The 19439-nt window shown below is 43.2% G+C and overlaps 1 protein-coding gene across 4 annotated transcripts in view; it reads right to left on the reverse strand.

The window, feature by feature from the left end:
• Window positions 1-19439, reverse strand: part of HYCC1 (hyccin PI4KA lipid kinase complex subunit 1) — a 227104-nt gene that overhangs the window by 118281 nt on the left and 89384 nt on the right. For all 4 annotated transcript variants that reach the window (XR_014225350.1, XM_082259372.1, XM_082259374.1 and 1 more), the window contains exons 5-6: window positions 5086-5166; window positions 410-525 (exon numbers count right to left, since the gene is read on the reverse strand). Coding sequence is in view for 3 of the 4 variants with exons in the window: in XM_082259372.1 (XP_082115498.1) it covers window positions 410-525; window positions 5086-5166 (197 nt within the window). In the remaining variant the exon portion in view is untranslated. The remainder of the gene's footprint in view (window positions 1-409; window positions 526-5085; window positions 5167-19439) is intronic.

Genomic DNA, 19439 nt, shown 5'->3' on the forward strand with positions numbered 1-19439 from the left:
TACAAAGTTAATGACACCCCCAGATTAGTTTGCATATCGCAGTGCGAACTGTCAATTCAGACAGGAATCAGATTGCATAGGTATGAACACCCATGTGATCAGATTCTGGTGCGGACCAAAAAAAGGTTCTGCATGACTTTGGTCGGAATGCAATGCAAATTCAGTCATACAATCTGTATGGCTGAATTTGCATCGCACAGACATCGTATTTGATTTGCATAGCAGTGCGAATCACGTGCGATGTCTGACATCTCTATAGTGTGAACCTGCACTTGAGGAACGGGTTACCATAAATAAATTAGCATGGAAAATTCACCTAACAGTTCTTACTGTGGAAACCTTAGAAGGTACTAAAAACACCATTCACCAATAAACATGTGGGTAAAAAATTAAAGAAAGCACTTATCACCTGTTCTGAGCGGTTAGCATTTCTCTTTGGGGATGAGGCCCACTGTACACAACCCTGGTTAATCCATGCTGTGATAGAGCTCCTTCCGTTAATGCCATTGATCCTATACTAGATGGCTAGAAAACAAAAAGAAAAATAACAGGTTTGTAAATCTGACTCACAATAGAGCATTGGAATGATAATATAATAATGGTTCTTGAAATATAATAATAATACACTGAAACTCAACTTTTAAACAGGGCATGGCCACACAAAACCTATTTCAGCATTAGGAAACATACAGTATCTCCCAAAAGGGTGTACACCCCTCACTTTTTTGTAAATATTTTATAACTTTTCATGTGACAACACTGAAGAAATTACACTTTGCTACAATGTAAAGTAGTGAGTGTACAGCTTGTATAACCGTGTAAATCTGCTGTCCCCTCAAAATAACTCAACACACAGCCATGTCTAAACTGCTGGCAACCAGTGAGTACACCCCTAAGTGAAAATCTCCAAACTCGGCACAAAGTGTCAAACTTGTGTGTGGCCACCATAATTTTCCTGCACTGCCTTAACCCTCTTGGGCATGGAGTTCACCAGAGCTTCACAGGTTGCCACTGGAATCCTCTTCCATTCCTCCATGATGACATTACGGAGCTGGCGGATGTTAGAGACCTTGCGCTCCTCCACCGTCCGTTTGAGGACATTTTCCCTACGTACCTTATGGACTACTTGTATGAACTGGATTATACTTAAGGTCCAGCCGCCATTCCTCCAACTGGAGTTTGGCAGTATTTGATGTAAGTCACTGTTACATACTGACTCTTGCCCATGCAATATGTTTTTGTGGATTGTAGGTTTAATTATGGGTTTACAATAAATACTACACTAGGAGTGTTTTTCTCTGGCTTTTTTTGCCGGTTTTTGGATGAATGAGAGTAAGTAGTTCCCTTGACGGCCTCATCAGAGATTGGGGGATCTACCACATCCTACTGATTAGCACTTGCACCTTTGAGAGGAGGATCAATGATGAATGAATGCGTTATTGCTGTCCTTTTAACTTAGACAGCAATTGGCTCTGGTGAGTTTGCACTTCGTTCATATGGTGGAGGCAAGACACCGCGGATGACACTTTGAGATTGTTGATCATCTGCACCTGGATTTGATCTCATAAAAGGGCACTTTTTTTCTTGTGATCAATCCACTCACCACTGTTGCATGCACTCTTTGTTTTTTGTTAGAGATAATGTTTTTGTCTTTGATTTCACTTATCAAATGCAATATTTATTTTTACATATAGAGCAGAATGCATGATGATCTCAGATCAGACTTTCAGATTTTAAATTTTCATAGTAATAACAATTACAGAAGGCATAGAGACTATAAACACACACATAGCCTCATCACTCTTAAGATGATCTCTGAATATGCCCCTGTGGCTCCAAACACCACTATTAAATTACCCAAAGATCTCTAAAACAGATAAATATGTATTTTTCAGAAATATTCAAAGTGCAAGCGGTCAGAGATTGAGTCACATAAGAAACATTGACGTAGTGATCAGCATTATGGTATATTTCAGTGAGCACTGCCTAGAAGAGCTAGTGGTTTAATGAACTGTTTGGAAAGCTCTTTATTCCAATTTAATTAAATTCTGCTAAAAAGCCCAGTGACCTCATAACCTTCTGCCAAAACTGACTGATTTAAACAGCAATGTGGGCTAATATGCATCATTAGTTCACCTGACATGCCCACATAAGCAGCTTATCATTCTCCAGCTACTTTGGTCAGAATATAGTCTTCTCGCACAGACACAGATTTAGTAAAAATAAATAAAAAATTCAAACACTAAATACACAGTATCATTAAAGAAAACGCAGCAGCTTTTATGGCAGAACTCCCGAAACGCTAGTCGCTGGACCCCTGATCTGATCCATGCTCTGGGATCAATAAATAAAATCAAAGGAGCAGCAGAACAGCCAGGAACAACTAGAGCATATGTTTACAGCTACCTCCTCTGGTCTGGCCCCATTTTTCTGAATCAGACTCATAGGGAAAGATCCTTTTACTTTTAAGGTTACAAAAAATTAAAACTTTATAAGCAAAAAAACAAACTACTGGTGCAGCATTGAAATAGAGAAAGGAAGAGAAATCTGTACAGAGTTAAGCCATACCAAACTTGGTTATGCTGACCATGCATGGCTCGATCTTTGGCTGATTTAGCAGGAATTTGAGACATGGATGGTCCTATTGGTGCAATCCAGCCCAGAAAACTTGGATCTGAAAATTGATGGAGCCAGGTGGAAATTTATCAGCTGAACTGTGGCTACACCCAATGCAGTCACTGTCCGGGTATTCTGACAGCCGCAGGTTGTTGTCAGAGCACAAGCTGGTAGGGAAGATTCCTCCATCCACATGAAGATTTCACTCAGACTGAAAGCGAAACATCGACATGTATGGTTAGCCTTAGTGAAACATCGACATGTATGGTTGTCCTTAGTGTCTGAGAAAATATTCTGCTGCCTAATTCATTTGCATGGACAGCAGTCTAACTTAGGCATGTTTAACTGGTGTTTGAGTGGCATGCAGCCTTTTCGCAGTCCTTGTGGATTTAAGAATTTAATTTGAACAAGGCCCCAGGTGTTCTTCAGTTAATAAAGCTACACTGCCCTATGTAATTTTGCAGCTCAGTACTTAAGTGTTTTAGCACCCATTTCTCTGGAATAAAAGGTCATGTATTGCAAACGTGAAGTGCTATCATTCTTGCCAATGCACAGACATGCACTTCATTATAACCCAATTCAGAGAACTGGTGAACGGTTACGATTATTAAAGCAAAACATTTTTGGGGGGGGGGGGGGGGCAGTACCAGTTTTTCTGTCAGTACCGGCGCCCACTTACTCAATTCTGGCCTAAGCGAGCATGATGTCACTCATCCACTTCCTCTCTACCTGCAGTCTCCTGGGACACCTTCCATGTCCCCCAGGGAAGCTGCCGGAACAGTCTTTCCTGCTCATTGCAATCTTGCGCAAAAATTCCAACACAATATTCCCAACCCCCACATTCCTGAAATGGCTGTGTGTGTAATTGGGTGCTGCAGTGACTGCCGGCTGGAACTGAAGATAGTCAGAGCGAGAAAACGTCATCAGCATACAGGTGATCTCCGGAATGGATCCAGAGCTTTATTCAGTGATCACATTTTTACAGCAGAAGCAACGTTTTAGAGCCTCGCGGGACCCATTCATCAGACATGTGCTGGTGACTGTTTCTCGCTTTTGCAATATTGCGCATACGCAGTGGGGAGCTGGCTTTGGCCCCCATAGTGGTAAGATGGCCGCACCGGGGACCTGCAGTGATGCTCCGAATTGGCGGAGGGAAGACGGCGCTGGAATACATGGATTGGCAAGTACCTGATTTTTAAACATCAGTGACTACATCTTTGTAGCTGCTGACTTGTAATGGAAAAAAATTATAAAGATAGATAGATAGAGACTGAATTTTTTTTTTTTTTTTTTTAATTGCCAGCAGGTCTTTTCTGCCATAAAAGCTTCTGCCTGAATTGCTCAGTGTACATACTTGTCATGCCCTGGAAAATGGGATGAATTAACTCCATGTGCGAGGAAAAAAAAAAAAAAAAAAAAAAAGTTGACCAGAGGCATCAGGGGAAGCTGTGATTTTGGAAAGACTGCTTCCTGTAACTGACAAAATATTGTGTGGGTGTGTAGATGTAACACCCTTCTAGGTAGGCGCTAGAGTACATCATTTTTGGGTTTCCCTGCTCACCAGGGGGGGACTGTCAGGCAAATTTAAGTACTCTCAGCCTAACGGGGAGCAGTGATCCATTGATGGGGTCTGCTCAGTGTGATCAGATGCTGCTCATGTTATCTGTCTGTTTGTGTTTCACACTGGTCCAATAGGAGGGGGCATATTGGACAGTGGGAGGAAACCTGACAAATGGGAGCATGGGTGTAGACACAGCCCATGCCATTAGCAGAGGAAGGTGCCTCAAGGAATTCTGGGCGAATGTATGCATGGGGTCTTCGGCTGGACAGCAGGGTCTCAGGAGAAGGGAGGGGCGTTGCTGCCCCTCCTTCGTGCAGGCTGCCATGCGGCCTTAGGTAGTCGACTTGAGGGCCAGGGTCGCAGAAGCTGCAAACAAGTTGTCCTGCAGAGCTGACTGCTCCTCTACCAATGCAAACCTAGTTGTAGACAAAAGACTAGATGTGGGGGGGGGGGGGGGGCTGAGATTTTATCAAAAGTGGTGGTTATTCAGGGAGCCTAAAACAACTGAACTGAAATTACAGACCGCCACTAGAAGGAAAATGTAGAAATCATTACAAATGATACACTATAGATGGTACAGAATTAAGTATTTTGCTGCTTGGCATAAAGGCAGGAAAGGATAAAGGAAATTGCCCCAAGGCCAGTCTTGTTGACCAGGAATAAACCGCGCACCAATGCAGCTAAAACCCAAGTCACACATTTTAGATGGAGCGGTTCTTTATTATTAGCGTATATAAATGTAACCTTTTTTTGTCTTAAAGCATCTCTGACTAATGCCACCCACAAGAGACGATGTGTGAAATATACAGTATAAGCCAGCTGTACAAGGATAATATGGACAGATGGATAAAATAACTAAAATCACCTTCAGAAGCTCATTCCAGGAGAGAAGCATTCTGTACACTTACCTCATGAAACACAGATGGCTTTGACAAGGATGGAATTGTAAAAGACAAGATCTTGCTGTGTCCCTGATCATCCATAATTTCCTGAAAGAGGAATATAAAACAGGTATCATCTATAGGAATCAGAATACATACATTAGAAAGGGACATCAATATTAAATAAAGTTTTTAAAGCTGAACATCCAGAAAATATGACGTTTCAGACAATAAAAATTCATAAATTCATATTTACATGGAACTGTATGTGTCCTGATATGAGCCTCTGTAATACTTTGCACAGCAGAACTCAGACTGGGAGAGGTTGGGACAGTACTAAGAGCCCATTAGTGCTATCAGCCGTCAGTATAAGGCCCCTTTCACACAGACGGTCCGTTCAGATCAACCGGTTTGTTTTTTTGGCGGATCTGAACAGTCCCCCCATGCATTCCTATGGGGCATCGGATGTCAGCAGAGACATGTCCGCTGACATCCGATCCGATAAATCTGGACGATGGAAACCCTATTTTCCATCCGTCCAGCGGATCGGATCGGATGAGAACCGACCGACGGTCCGTTCCCATCCAATTTCCTCCATAGAGATGCATGGGGAACTGACAGCTGTGTCTCCGCACACAGCGCGGAGACACAGCTGTCATCCTTCTGTTTCGGATCGATCCCCCGCTGAGAAAAGCGGAGTCCGTTTGACGGACACAGTGTGTGACAGAGCCCTAAGGCTCAGTTCACACTGATGCGACTTGGGAGCCGACTTGTGAGACCCCAAGTCGCATGACATATGAAATCACATATTAGTCAATCAGAGCTGTCTTAATTAGCACTACTGAAGTCGCTCAGACTTTAGAAAAGGTTCCTGTACTACTTCAAGGTGACTTCTATCTGACTTGTGACCATAAACTTTAACCTATATTGATATGATTTGGATCAGACATTACAGGGAGATTACCCAGGCATTCCTGAAAGTCGCTTCTAAAGTCATATCAAAGTAATACTCAAGTCTCCAGCAAGTCACCAGAACGTCACACTGTAGGTCGCAGTAGTGTGAACTGTGCAGAGAGATATCAGCAGTCTGCTTCTCTTTCATTGTCCAATCACAGGCTAGGGTTATGACCAAGCTGTATTGCTTGTCTACAGTAAATAAAAAAAGACAGGTAAAAAAAGTTTATGCCTATGTATTTCAACTTCACCATTTGAAATTTAACAGGTAGAAGTTCCAGCCTGTATTAAAAAGAATTAAAGTCAGCAGCTACAAATACTGTAGCTGCTGACTTACCTGTCCAGGGAGCACACAATGTCAGCACCGGAAGCCGACTCCTGCCCATCCGCTCCAAGAGCGGACACAGGCGTTTTGCCGAAAACTCCAAATTGCCAAAATATCCAACCACATCACTTCCCGTGACTGTACAGCAGCAATAGTTGGAAATTTGGACAAGTTGCTGTTTTCGCAGAACATGGCAGCATATACACTCCGGTACACGATGAGTAGAGTGTTTTGGCAGAACACCAGGTAAGTAGGAAAGACGTGGTCACCACCTTGGAGGCGGCCATGTTTTCGGTTAGTAGCGGGCAGACTAACAATGTCCACTCATTGCGTTGTGTACTGGAGTGTATAGGCTGTCCATGTTCTGTGAAAACAGCAACTCGTCCAAATCTCCAATTATTGCTGCTGTACAGTCACCAGAAGTACCATGGCTAGAAATTTTGGAGAGATGGAGTTTTCGGCAGAACATCGGGCATCCTTACTTTCTGCTTCACTGCCTGTTTCCTACTGTGCATGTGCAAGTCACGCTGCCCTTTCTGTATGGTCCCTCAAGCTTCTGGTACCTTTGTGTGTCTCCCAGAAGGCAGCAGGGGAGGGGGCGTAAATGACGTAGGTCGCTTTGGACCGAAATTCAACCAGTCCCTGCTGAAAGAAGAAAGATCGGAAGACAAATTTTTCGTACGACGAACAATCAGCAGATTATCTGGTCGTATAGTGCTTTGGACAGTCGATTCCGACTTTTGGGATGACAAAAACATGGGAGGTGCAGGAAGAAAATGTTTTTATCGCAAGTGAACACAACATACGATTTTCATCGAATGTGTACAGTGATCGTACGTAAATAATCGAATAGAAAGAAATGCGCATGCTCAGAAGCATAGAACAACCGTACACTTCCTCTTCGACTACGCTAGTATGTGCACTTTCAAGAAAAATCGAACGATCGGTCGTCCGATTTTCTCATAGTATGTACTAGGCTTTAGTGTTCATCATCACATATATAAAGCAGGTAGTCTCTTAAAATTACATTAGGGAGATTTCCTTTCACTTCCTGCTCCACAGCCAAAACAAGGGGAGAGAAGAAATCCCGCCAAGGGAATTCCTAGTTGTCACCGAGGTCACAGGAACTAGTGTATCCATTGGAAGATTTCAGCTCTTTTCATGTTCTGGGGATAACCCAAAATGATGAATCTCTAATGGCGCTTTTCCACTGCATGGAACCGTACCGGTTTGGCATGCTTTTGTGCTTTTCCACTGCTGGTACCGCATGGTATAGGGTCGGAACGGTTCGGTACAGGTTTGCTTTTCCACTGCATGGAACGGTACGGTACGGCTCTGAAAAAACAGTACCTACTCGATTGTGGTTCCAACAGGTACCAAACTGGTACCATATCCCACAATCCTTTGCATGCAGTCACTACTAGCCACTGATTGGTCAGAGAATCCAACCCACCCAGTTGTTATCCCACCCACTTAACTTAGTACAACTTTTGTGGAAAAGCAAACCTATACCGTACCGCACCGAACCGTTACGACACTATACCATGCGGTACCAGCAGTGGAAAAGCAAACCGGGCCGAGTAGAGCCGAGCCGGTACTTGCAGTGGAAAAGTGCCATAAGAGGCATTGGCAGGAATAAAAACTTCACAGGTGTTCTAATCAATCTGCACGATCTTTAAAAAAAAAATAATAATAATAATAAAATTGCCTTTAGTTATACTGTATTATTGTTGCCATTTTGTAATTTCTTCACAATTTAAAATATCTTGGGAACATTCAGTAGAAAACCACAGGTCACACCTCTGTTCTTTCTACTGTGATAAAAAAAAACATTATATATATATATATATATATATATATATATATATATATATATATATATATATATATATATATATATATATATATATATATATATAAATAAAATAAAAACAGTGAACAAAGCCTCACTCTGTTCTGTCTTCATACATCCCAGAGCCCAAGAAAAGACTAAGAAAAAAAACAGCCCAAATGGGTTGGTACACTGCAATATTTAATGCAATATTTGTGTTCTTGGGCTGAGATAGGCTTTGTTCGTTTTTGTTGACCTAGCAAGCTCATGTCACTATAGAAAGGCAGAAGGAGAATAAAAGCACTACACACACTGCTGGCAGCCCTTATCTTGGGGAAGAGCCCTACTGCTCAGGACAGATCCTACATCTGATGTGCCTCCTCGCACCCCCATAGCTGTTGGGTATTGGGCATCTGCTAACTTCCAGAGGGTTGCGGTCAGATCAGCCATCTGTCCCATTGGGTTTACAGGCTACTAAAGACTCAAATATTATATCACATGAACAACAAACCAGGCTATTGAATTGGCTGTCTGAACAGAAATAGTCAAAAATGATGAATTACAAAACAAAAGTTCTTTGTATGGGAGAAAAAAAAAAAAAAAAAAAGTTTTTCCTGGTGGGTTTGGCCGTTTGAAACAATTAGCTCCTCAGTATTCAATAAATGGGGTCCAACAAGTGTTAGGATTATACAGTGCCTTGAAAAAGTATGCATACCCCTTGAAATGTTACACATTTTGTCATGTTACAACCAAAAACAAATGTATTTTATTTGGATTTTATGCGATAAGAGATAGACAAACACAAAGTAGCACATAATTGTGAAGTGAAAGGCGAAAGATAAATTAACATTTTTTTACAAATATGTGAAAAGTGTGGCGTGAAGCCCCCTTTACTCTGATACCCCTAACTAAAATCTAGTGGAACCAATTGCCTTCAGAAGTCACCTAATTAGTAAATGGAGTCCATCTGTAATTTATTCTCAGTATAAATATAGCTGTCCTGTGAAGCCCTCAGCGGTCTGTTAGATAACCTTTGTGAAGAAACAGCATCATGAAGGCCAAGGAACACTCCAGACAGGTCAGGGATAAAGTTGTGGAGAAGTTTAAAGCAGGGGTAAGTTATATAAAAAAAAAAAAAAAAAACGGGCAAGAAGAGCATCAGAGACGCAGCCAAAAGGCCCATGATAACTCTGGAGGAGCTGCAGAGATCAACAGCTCAGATGGGAGAATCTGTCCACAGGACAACTATTAGTCGTGCACTCCACTAGTCTGGCCTTTATGGAAGAGTGGCAAGAAAAAAGACATTGCTGAAAGAAAGCCACAAAAAGTTTGCGAGAAGCCATGTGGGGGACACAGTAAACATGCGAAAGAAGGTGCTCTGGTCAGATGAGACAAAAATTGAACTTTTTGAGGCCAGGCACTGTCGTGTTCCAGGATGAACCCAGGACCCACTGCACCAGCAAGGGTCTGACAATGGGTCCAAGGATTTCATCACCACACCAAATGGAAGTCAAGAGTGCCATTCTCTAGCCTGTAGAGGTCTGTGCATTCCTCCATTGATATACCTCCCCAGACCATCACTGACCCACCACCAAACCGGTCATGCTGAACAACGTTACAGGCAGCATAACATTCTCCACAGCTTCTCAAGACCCTTTCACATCTGTCATATATGCTCAGGGTAAACATGCACTCATCTGTGAAAAGCAAAGGGTGCCAGCAGCAGACCTGCCAATTCTGGTGTTCAAGGGCAAATGCCAATCGAGCTCCAGGGTGCCGGACAGTGAGCACAGAGCCCTCTAGAAGACGTTGGGCCCTCAGGCCACCCTTATGAAGTCGGTTTCTGATTGTATGGTAAGAGACATTCACACCAGTGGCCTGCTGAAGGTAATTTTGTAGGACTCTGGCAGTGCTCATCCTGTTTCTCCCTGCACAAAGGAGCAGATACCAGTCCTGCTAACCTTCTATGGCCCTATCCCGCTCTCCTAGAGTAACTACCTGTCTCATGGAATCTCCTCCATGCTCTTGAGACTGTGCTTGGAGACACAGCAAACCTTCTGGCAATGGCATGCATTGACATGACATCCTGGAGGAGTTGGACTGCCTGTGCAACCTCTATAGGGTCCAGGTATTGCCTCATGCTACCAGTAGTAGTGATACTGATCCTAGCCAAATGCACATGCGCCATAGGGACCCACCCGTGAAGCTACAAGGCTTCACTGCCTGTTTCCCTTACCGGCAATGGCGGCGGCAGCACCAGACAGCTGATGGATACATCGGCTGCGGTGCCGACATCACTGGACTCCAGGACAGGCAAGTGTCCTAATATTAAAAGTCAGCAGCTACAGTATGTGTAGCTGCTGACTTAATTTTTGGAGGGGGAGGCGGAACTCCGCTTTAACTGACCAGATCAATATTCCAGTAGTTTAAATTACTTGATTCTATACTCCGAGTAAAAACTTTTCCTTTCATTTTTTTTTTCAGCAGTGTAGTAGCTCTAAACCACATCTCCAGACTCGTTTCATTAATTGGACTCCAGGTGTGCAACCTACTGACTAATTAGCTTTTCTTGGAAGTAATTAGTCTATGGGATCATTTACTTTTTCCCTTCAGCACTGTGAATGTTTATTGGATGTGTTCAATGACACAAAAATGGCTTGTGTTTAATCAGCTTCGGCATATCCTCTCAGTCTATCATTTACTTGAGGATCAGATCATATTTTAATGGGCAAGGTATGCAGAAAAAACGTTCATTCCAAGGGATTCACATACAATTTTATTATATACCGTATCTCACAAAAGTGAGTACACCCCTCAAAGTTTGTAAATATAGCTTTTCATGTGACAACACTGAAGAAATTACACTTTACTACAATGTAAAGTAGTAAGTGTACAGCTTGTATAACAGTGTAAATATGCTGTCCCCTCAAAAAAACAACACACAGCCATTAATGGCTAAACCACTGGCAACAAAAGTGAATACACCTCTAAGTGAAAATAGCCAAATTGGGCCCAAAGTGTCAATATTTTGTGTGGCCACCATTATTTTCCAGCACTGCCTTAACCCTCTTGGGCATAGAGTTTATCAGAGCTGCACAGGTTGCCACTGGAGTCCTCTTCCACTCCTCCATGACAACATCACAGGGCTGGTGGTTGATCGAGACCTTGTGCTCCTCCACCATTTGAGGATGCCCCACAGATGCTCAATAGGGTTTAGGTCTGGAGACATGCTTGGCCAGTACATCACCTTTACACTCAGCTTCTTCAGCAAGGCAGTGGTCATCTTGAAGGTGTGTTTGGGGTCCTTATGCTGGAATACTGCCCTGCGGCCCAGTCCCTGAAGGGAGGGGGATCATGCTCTGCTTCAGTATGTCACAGTACATGTTGGCTTTCATAGTTCCCTCAATGAACTGTAGCTCCCCAGTGCAGCACACATGCAGCCCCAGACCATGACACTCCCACCACCATTCTTGACTGCAGGTAAGACACACTTGTTTTTGTACTCCTCACCTGGTTGCCGCCACACACGTTTGACAACATCTGAACCCAATAAGTTTATCTTGGTCTCATCGGACCACAGGACATGGTTCCAGTAATTTATCTCCTCAGTCTGCTTGTCTTCAAATGGTTTGTGGGCTGTCTTGTTCATCTTTAGAAGAGGCTTCCTTCTGGGACGACAGCCATACAGACCAAATTTAAAAGCAGTGTGCGGCGTATGGTCTGAGCACTGACAGGCTGACCCCCCACCCCTTCAACCTCTGCAGCAATGCTGGCAGCACTCATATGTATATTTCCCAAAGACAACCTCTGGATGTGATGCTGGGCACGCGTAGTCAACTCCCTTGGTCAACCATGGCGAGAGTTGTTCTAAGTGGAATCTGTCCTGTTAAACTGCTGTATGGTCTTGGCCATTGTGCTGCAGCTCCGTTTCAGGGTCTTGGCAATCTTCTTATAGCCTAGGCCACCTTTATGTAGAGCAACAATTCTTTTTTTCCAATCCTCAGACAGTTCTTTGCCATGAGGTGCCATGTTGAACTTCCAGTGACCAGTATGAGAGAGAGAGTGATAACACCAAATTTAACACACCTGCTCCCCATTCACACCTGAAACATTGTAACACTAACGAGTCACATGACACCGGGGAGGGAAAATGGTTAATTTGGGCCCAATTTGGCCATTTTCACTTAAGGGTGTACTCCCTTACGTTGCCAGCAGTTTAGACATTGTGATGAGTTATTTTGAGGGGACAGCAAATTTACACTGTTATACAAGCTGTACACTCACTACTTTACATTGTAGCAAAGTGTCATTTTTTCAGTGTTGTCACGTTAAAAGATATAATAAAATATTTACAAAAATGTGAGGGGTGTATACACACACACTTATTAAATCCAATAGAACCCCTCTGGGACATTACGTTTCGGTCCATCTGACGCCACCAGGCTACACCTCATGATATTTTTCCCCATTGAGATCCAATGTGTTTTCAAAGTGTTCCCTTAATTTTTATATACACACACACACACACACACACACCATTGGAGTACACTGAATGCATTAAGTTCAAGAAACCAGTTTGAGAAGATTTGAGTTTTGTGACAGTGCATTATCCTACTGGAAGTAGCCATCAGAAAATGGCTTGACTGGACATCATAGGACATCCTTCAGAACAAGCCACTGTGCGTGACCGGTGTGTCACCCAAATACACTGCATCTTTGATCATGGTAAAGTGCCTATGAGGTAAACAGCTCTGACGGGGGGGTCTGCACTGATAAATCAGTACACGGATTATCAGTGCAGCTCCATCAGCGATGGCTGACAGTGCCCCCCAGTGATGCCAATCAGTGCTGCCTGTCCATGCCACCCCATCAATGCCCGTCAGAGCAGCCTCATCAGGGCACATCAGTAAAGGAGAAAAATTACTTTACAAAATTTTGTAACAAAGAAAAACCTTTTTTCCTTCAAAAGTGTTGTTCTTTTTTCATACATTTAGCAAAATAAAAAAAAACTCAATGGTGATTAAATACCACCAAAAGAAAGCTCTGTCACAAAAATTACAAACATTTTGTTTGGGTACAGTATTGCATGACCGCGCAATTGTTATTCAAAGTGCGACAGCGCTGAAAGTTGAAAATTGGCTTGGGCAGGAAGGTGGTGAAAGTCCCCAGTATTGAAGTGGTGTACAATGCTCAATTGGTACTAAGGGGGTCAAAGCGTGGCAAGAAACGCTACCATCTGAATGTTGCAGCTGAAATTGAGACTTATTAGACCAGGGAACGTTTTTCCAATCTTCTATTGTCCAATTTTGGTGAGCCTGTGCAAACTGTAGCCTCAGTCTCCTGTTCTTAGCTGACAGGAGTAGCACACAGTGTAGCCCATCTCTGCTTTAAGGTACGATGTGTTGTGCTTTCAGAGACGGTATTCCTTATACCTTGGCTGTAACGAGTGATTATTTGAGTTACTGTTGCCTTTCTATTATCTCAAACCAGTCCGCCTAGTCTCCTCTGACATCAACTAGTCATTTTCGTCCACACAGCTGCCACTCACTGGATATTTTTTCTTTTTCTGATCATTCTCTGTAAAAAGTTGTGCGTGAAAATCCCAGTAGACCAACAGTTTTTAAAAATACTCAGACCAGCCTATCTGGCACCAACACCCATTCCACATTCAGAGTCACTTAAATCCCCTTTCTTCCCCACTCTGATGCTTGGTTTTCCTTCACCAAGTTGTTGCCACCACATCTAGATGTCTAAATACATTGAGTTGCTGCCACGTGATTGGCCAAATAGCAATCTGTGTTACCAAGCAATTGAACAGGTGTACCTAATAAAGTGGCCGGAGAGGATAGAAAGATAGATAGGATGGATAGATTTTTGTGTGATTGTATCCATTGGTCTTTGCAAGCCATCAACAACCTATTTCTATGACTTAAACTCTACTCCACCAACAAAATACTTAACTGTGTAGGCAGACAATGAAGCCCTGCAGGGATCCCCAATCATTATTACAGCATACACTTGAACTACACTTTTCGAATACCTTCCCCCACAGGACACACCTCCTAATACATGATCCAACAATGGCATCAATAATTATGTTCATTACAGCTTCAAAGAACTAACCAGAATGCCTTGTTCAGTTGTTGCGGTGTAATAGGAGAGGCCTTATATGGAATTATTAAAATCACACACCCTTCATTAAACCAACACATTATCATGGGGATTGCGTGTCACCGATTTACAGCAAATAAATAGCAACCATAAATCTCTAAACTGTACCAGAAAAGCAAACTATTTTATGCAATAATTGTGTGAGACTTGTGATCCTCCTTCCCATTTGCCTCTTAAAGCCCCATCTTCTTCTCTTTTCTTTGTTACAATACATGAATAGGGGTATGGGCCACTTATCACCGTAATTTCCATCTCGGAAAAAGTCTAAATACTTTTTTTTTTTTTAAACAAAGCAAGAAACATTTTAAAGCTCTCTAACTTCAGTTTTCAAATGATTAAGCCGCCTCTTAAAGCAGGGGCTACAGATTTTGAATACTTGCTGTCATACTTAGGATGGTGAGTAGCAAACACAGCCTGAATTTTCAATTTTGTCTCTGTTGTGTGGGACATTGGCAGCAAAGGCAGAGAGAGTATACTCAGCTTCATCAGGCAACACACCAGCTGACCACTAGCAGGAGGGGCACACACACCCCCACCAACCACCAGCCAGAGGAGAACACCCCACCAGCGAGAGGGGTGCACCCACCCCACCAGCCAGAGGGGCGCACCCACCCCACCAGCCAGAGGGGCACACACACCCCACCAGCGAGAGGGGCACACCACTAACCACCAGCGAGAGGGGCACACCACTAACCACCAGCGAGAGGGGCACACCACTAACCACCAGCGAGAGGGGCACACCACCAACCACCAGCGAGAGGGGCACACCACCAGCCACCAGCGAGAGGGGCACATATCACCGACCAGTGATCAGTAAATATAAAGAGAACAGTGTGTATTTACCAGGTCATCTGCCTGTATCGCTTTCAACCACTGCCAAAGACCTTTCTGCTTTGAAAAAACACTGGGGAATCAGATGCCCAGTTTCCATCTGCACTCTATGGTTTCTCCTGTTAATCCCTACGTCACTGCTGTATACTGTATTGAGATAAAAATTGGCAGGGGGAACTCCAGAATGCAGAATTGAACCAGGCGCTAAATGCAGAAAATTCAGGTAGGTTTTACAAAACCAACCGTATTTGGTGCCTGGCACACCTCACACCAAACTGAGGCCCAGACTAGAAGGGTTACCCATTTGCCATCTTTCTTTTTTATCTTGCCAACATTTTTCAGGCAATAACACTGCATGACTAGTGGCTTCAAATGACCCAATAGTTAAAGGACTGTGCCGACTAGAAGATGGTATAGATATTTAAAAAATGTGAACACTCGGGGTGCACCTATGCTTCTCTGTAATATTCTCAATGTTGGCCATGCAGTTGAAAACTTTGGAGTTTTCTCATCAGCTTTCAACAACAAAAATCTGCCTCTCAACAGATGGCGATAAACATCGGTCCCTAACCGCAGGTGATTGCTGGTTGTGCGGATACATGCTTACGGGCTCGGATAGTTCCAACTGCTTTCAGTGTGCCATTTGGTTATAGAAGCTTACTGGTCCCCCATGATCAGAACACCTGAAATCCCAGCCACAGGTATTCACAGAATTGCCACGTAGGAGGGCTTTTTTTGCACATTAATGAAGCCTTATACTATGAGAATCTTATATAAAACACTCTGCAGCAACACAACTAAGCAGGAAGCAGACCTTACATACCTAGTGTGCAAAAATGGCTGGCCCAACGTATACATTTTTTCCCCCCAATTCTCTATCACAAGGAAAGAGTACAGAGGTCTCATAACACTCTACTATCCGCATTTAAAACATGGGGTACGACAGGTAATGTCCAAGAATGAGACATAACCTGTCTCAGAATTGACAATATCCAACAAAAGTCAATACAGTACAACCAAGTAGTAAAGATCAAATACAAGAAAACCCTTAATTCTGAGTGTAGGTACCCCACCCAGCACAGTGCCCAGGGGTCTCTGTACCCTGCTTTTCCAAAGCAATTATGGGGGAAAGGAGCAGTAGGTAGGGATGAGAATAGAAAAAAAAAAAAAGGGTTGGGGGGTGGGGGGCACACCGTCTCCAAGCCTCCTGATCCCCTGTGGTCTTTAGTCCTCCACCAATAAAGTTGATCTAAGCTTAGTGTACCAAAGATGCATACTCCGCACCATATACAAAATCATGCCAGTAGACCAATACAAAAAAGGAAGGTCTCCCTCAAGCACCTCTCCAGTGCAACCAAGTCCTCCATTTCATTAATTTCAGCAACTTTTTTCAACAAAGACGTTAAGATCCGGTTCACACTACTCCGACTTGGGACACGACTTGTGCGACCTCAAGTCATGCCAAGTCGCTTGTCATTACAAATTCAATGTAAATGAATGAGAGCCGTCTTAATATGCAATACTGAAGTCGCTCTGACTTCAGAAAAAGGTTCCTGTACTACTTCAAGGCGACCTCTATCCGACTTGTGCACATAGACTTCAATGGGAGGTTCCTCTTCCAGGAAGAAGAAAAAGATTACCCAGGCATTCCCCACAGACAAAGTCGCCCATCATTAAAGTCTCTTCAAAGTCACGCTAAAGTTGCTTCTTCATGGGGCGACTTTCTGGTCGCGGTAGTGTGAACCAGCTCTTAAAAGGGTGTTTGTTTTTTGTTTCCAAAGAAGCTGGGTACAGTCACCTATAATGGTATAATAGATGGTCTGTAATTCTTTTCTAAGATCGTATGGTGGTGCATTATAGAGAATGCCGGGTCCCAGGGAAGCTCATAGTTGATGCATTTTTGAGTAATACACCGAACTTCAGTCCAGAAGTCATGTAGCAGGCAGATAACCTTTTCTCCACATCTCCAGCACAGGTTGGAACATGGGGGGGGGGGGGGGGGTAATCTTATGGATCCGTATGGGTGTGGAATACCAACGTATCAACAGCTTGAAGCCAGATTCCTGATATCTGGAGAATATGGATGTTTTACAAGTGAAAAGGAGGATTCTCTCAACCTGCTTGCCAGCGAGTGATTCCATGGTCCCGCTCCCATTTGGAAATATAGGGTATCTTGAAATGCGAAGGAGGAGAGATAAGGCGGTGATAGGTCTGAGAGATTGTATGAAGCAGCGGTAAACGCTCAGAACAAAACTTCAAAACGTAAAAATATTTAGGACCATAGCTAGGGATACATTATTGTAAATTAACAGATCTTGAGAAGATAATCCCATGTAAAGGTATAAAAAAAAAAAAAAAGTCTTAGGGCTTTTACAGTCATCCTACTACACAGTTGAGGAAAGATTGATTTTAAGCTCCGGTAAGGTAAGCAGACATGTTCAAAGGAAATAGTACAGGTCCCTGGATGACAAAGCCGGGTGTGTGTTTTTAACGTAATGTTTTCCAGGACAGCTAATGTCTGCGGATTACGGGTGCCCGTATGCTTATGGAAGCTGCGAACAGCTTTGTTTGGATTACTTGAACTGTCACTGTATGTCTGATTACCATCTTTAGTTTGTTGTGTGTAATGTGCCGCTGTGGCTGCTGTGTGTTTAAAACTAAAACTTTAATAAAAATGTAAAAAATCTGCTTTAAAAAGAAACGTGTTCCAGGACACGCTGCTGAAAAAAAAAAAAAAAAAAAAAAAAAAAAAAGCTTAAAGCTGGGAGCTGAGAAACGAATCTGATGGAGAAGTAAAGGCCTGGCTTGCTGTTTTGCCTATGTAAAGCAGCTCTCAATTTTATTTTTGTTTTTTTTTTGTTGCCATAAATCACATAGTTGCTTCATATACAACATGTACCTAAAGCAGAACTCTGGGCAAACAGAAAACAAACAGATACAACACATACAAGAGCTGCTTTACATACTAAAGGATATATATTTGTCTATCCAGTTCTGAGATTTTCACAGCTCTGCTACATAATAGAGCCCTCTTTGCCAGGGAAGGAGAGCTGCTTTTTTGTTGTTGCAATTAACACTTTACAGGTTTTGTCCCTCCAGCAGCCTGTGACTGGATAGTGAAAGGATAAGCAGCAGACTGCTGAGTTCATCTCTGTGTAATGTAGCTCTCTCCTTTGATTAGCATGCCCCTGGTTAGTACATGAACACTACAGCACAGATGACTGACTGCTGTTTCTCCTTCTCCCAGTCTAAGCTCTGCTATGCAGGGGATTGCAAGATGCCAAGAGCAGGTCAAAATCATGTACTTTGTCATATGGGGGATGTTGAGCATTTTCAGTCATGCCAGTCCAAATGGTTTTTCCTTTAGATGTGCTCCTTCGGAAAGTGAGGCAAAATCCCCCACAAAGGGAACAGACAGCAGTAAAAAACACCTTTTTATGCTCCTTTTATTCAAAGCATGTCTGAATATACAAGAAACTGTTTTACTGAATTAATTAAATAAATACAGGTAGAAAACGTGGCTTTAAAAAAAAAAAAAAAAATCAGGAGTATCTCTGCAGTGGTCGGGCACACCCGCTGTAAGTCAGAGCTAGAGCTCTCCAATTAGCAGAAGGCATGAGCTTTCCCCGATTACAGAGATCTGGCTAGGACTTATTAGGGGGTGAGGTGGATTGCTGCAGGGAGACCGCTTCTCCCAAACAGTGACGGTCTGCAGTCTGCTCCCCCTTCCCGGTTTAAACATTTAAAGCCGCATTAAACCCAAAACAATCCTTAACCACCACTTGCCAATCGGCCACCGCATATATACTGTAGCAAAGTAGCGCTACTGCACAAAACAATGTACCTGTACAGCATTTTGTTCAATAGCCACTAGATGGCGCAGTGATTGGCTAGCGGAGATGTCAATCAATGGGTCCGGCAGACCGGATGTTCGTTGGCCACCAGCGATCATCCCAAGGAGAGTCAAGGGGACAAGATGGAGATCTTGTGTTCCTCCTGCAAAGCAGAAACCAGAATCTCAGGGGTTTATTTAATAAAGGCAAATCCACTATGCGCTTTAAGTACACTTGGAAGTGCAGTCGCTGTAGATCTAAAATTGCGGCCAAAGCATCCGCAGATGCCAACACATTTACTTTATGGAACTTTGTGAAAGTGTGCACTGACAACCAGAAAGCCGCCTTGCAAACCTGCATCACTGACGCCTGATAACGCAAAGCCCAGAAGGCACTGAGCTCCCGAGTAGAATGTGCCTTGACAGGAAAAGAAGGA

This window comes from Pelophylax lessonae (genome assembly GCF_965119305.1).
Source record: "Pelophylax lessonae genome assembly, chromosome: 5".
NCBI classification, from domain to species: Eukaryota; Metazoa; Chordata; class Amphibia; order Anura; family Ranidae; genus Pelophylax; species Pelophylax lessonae.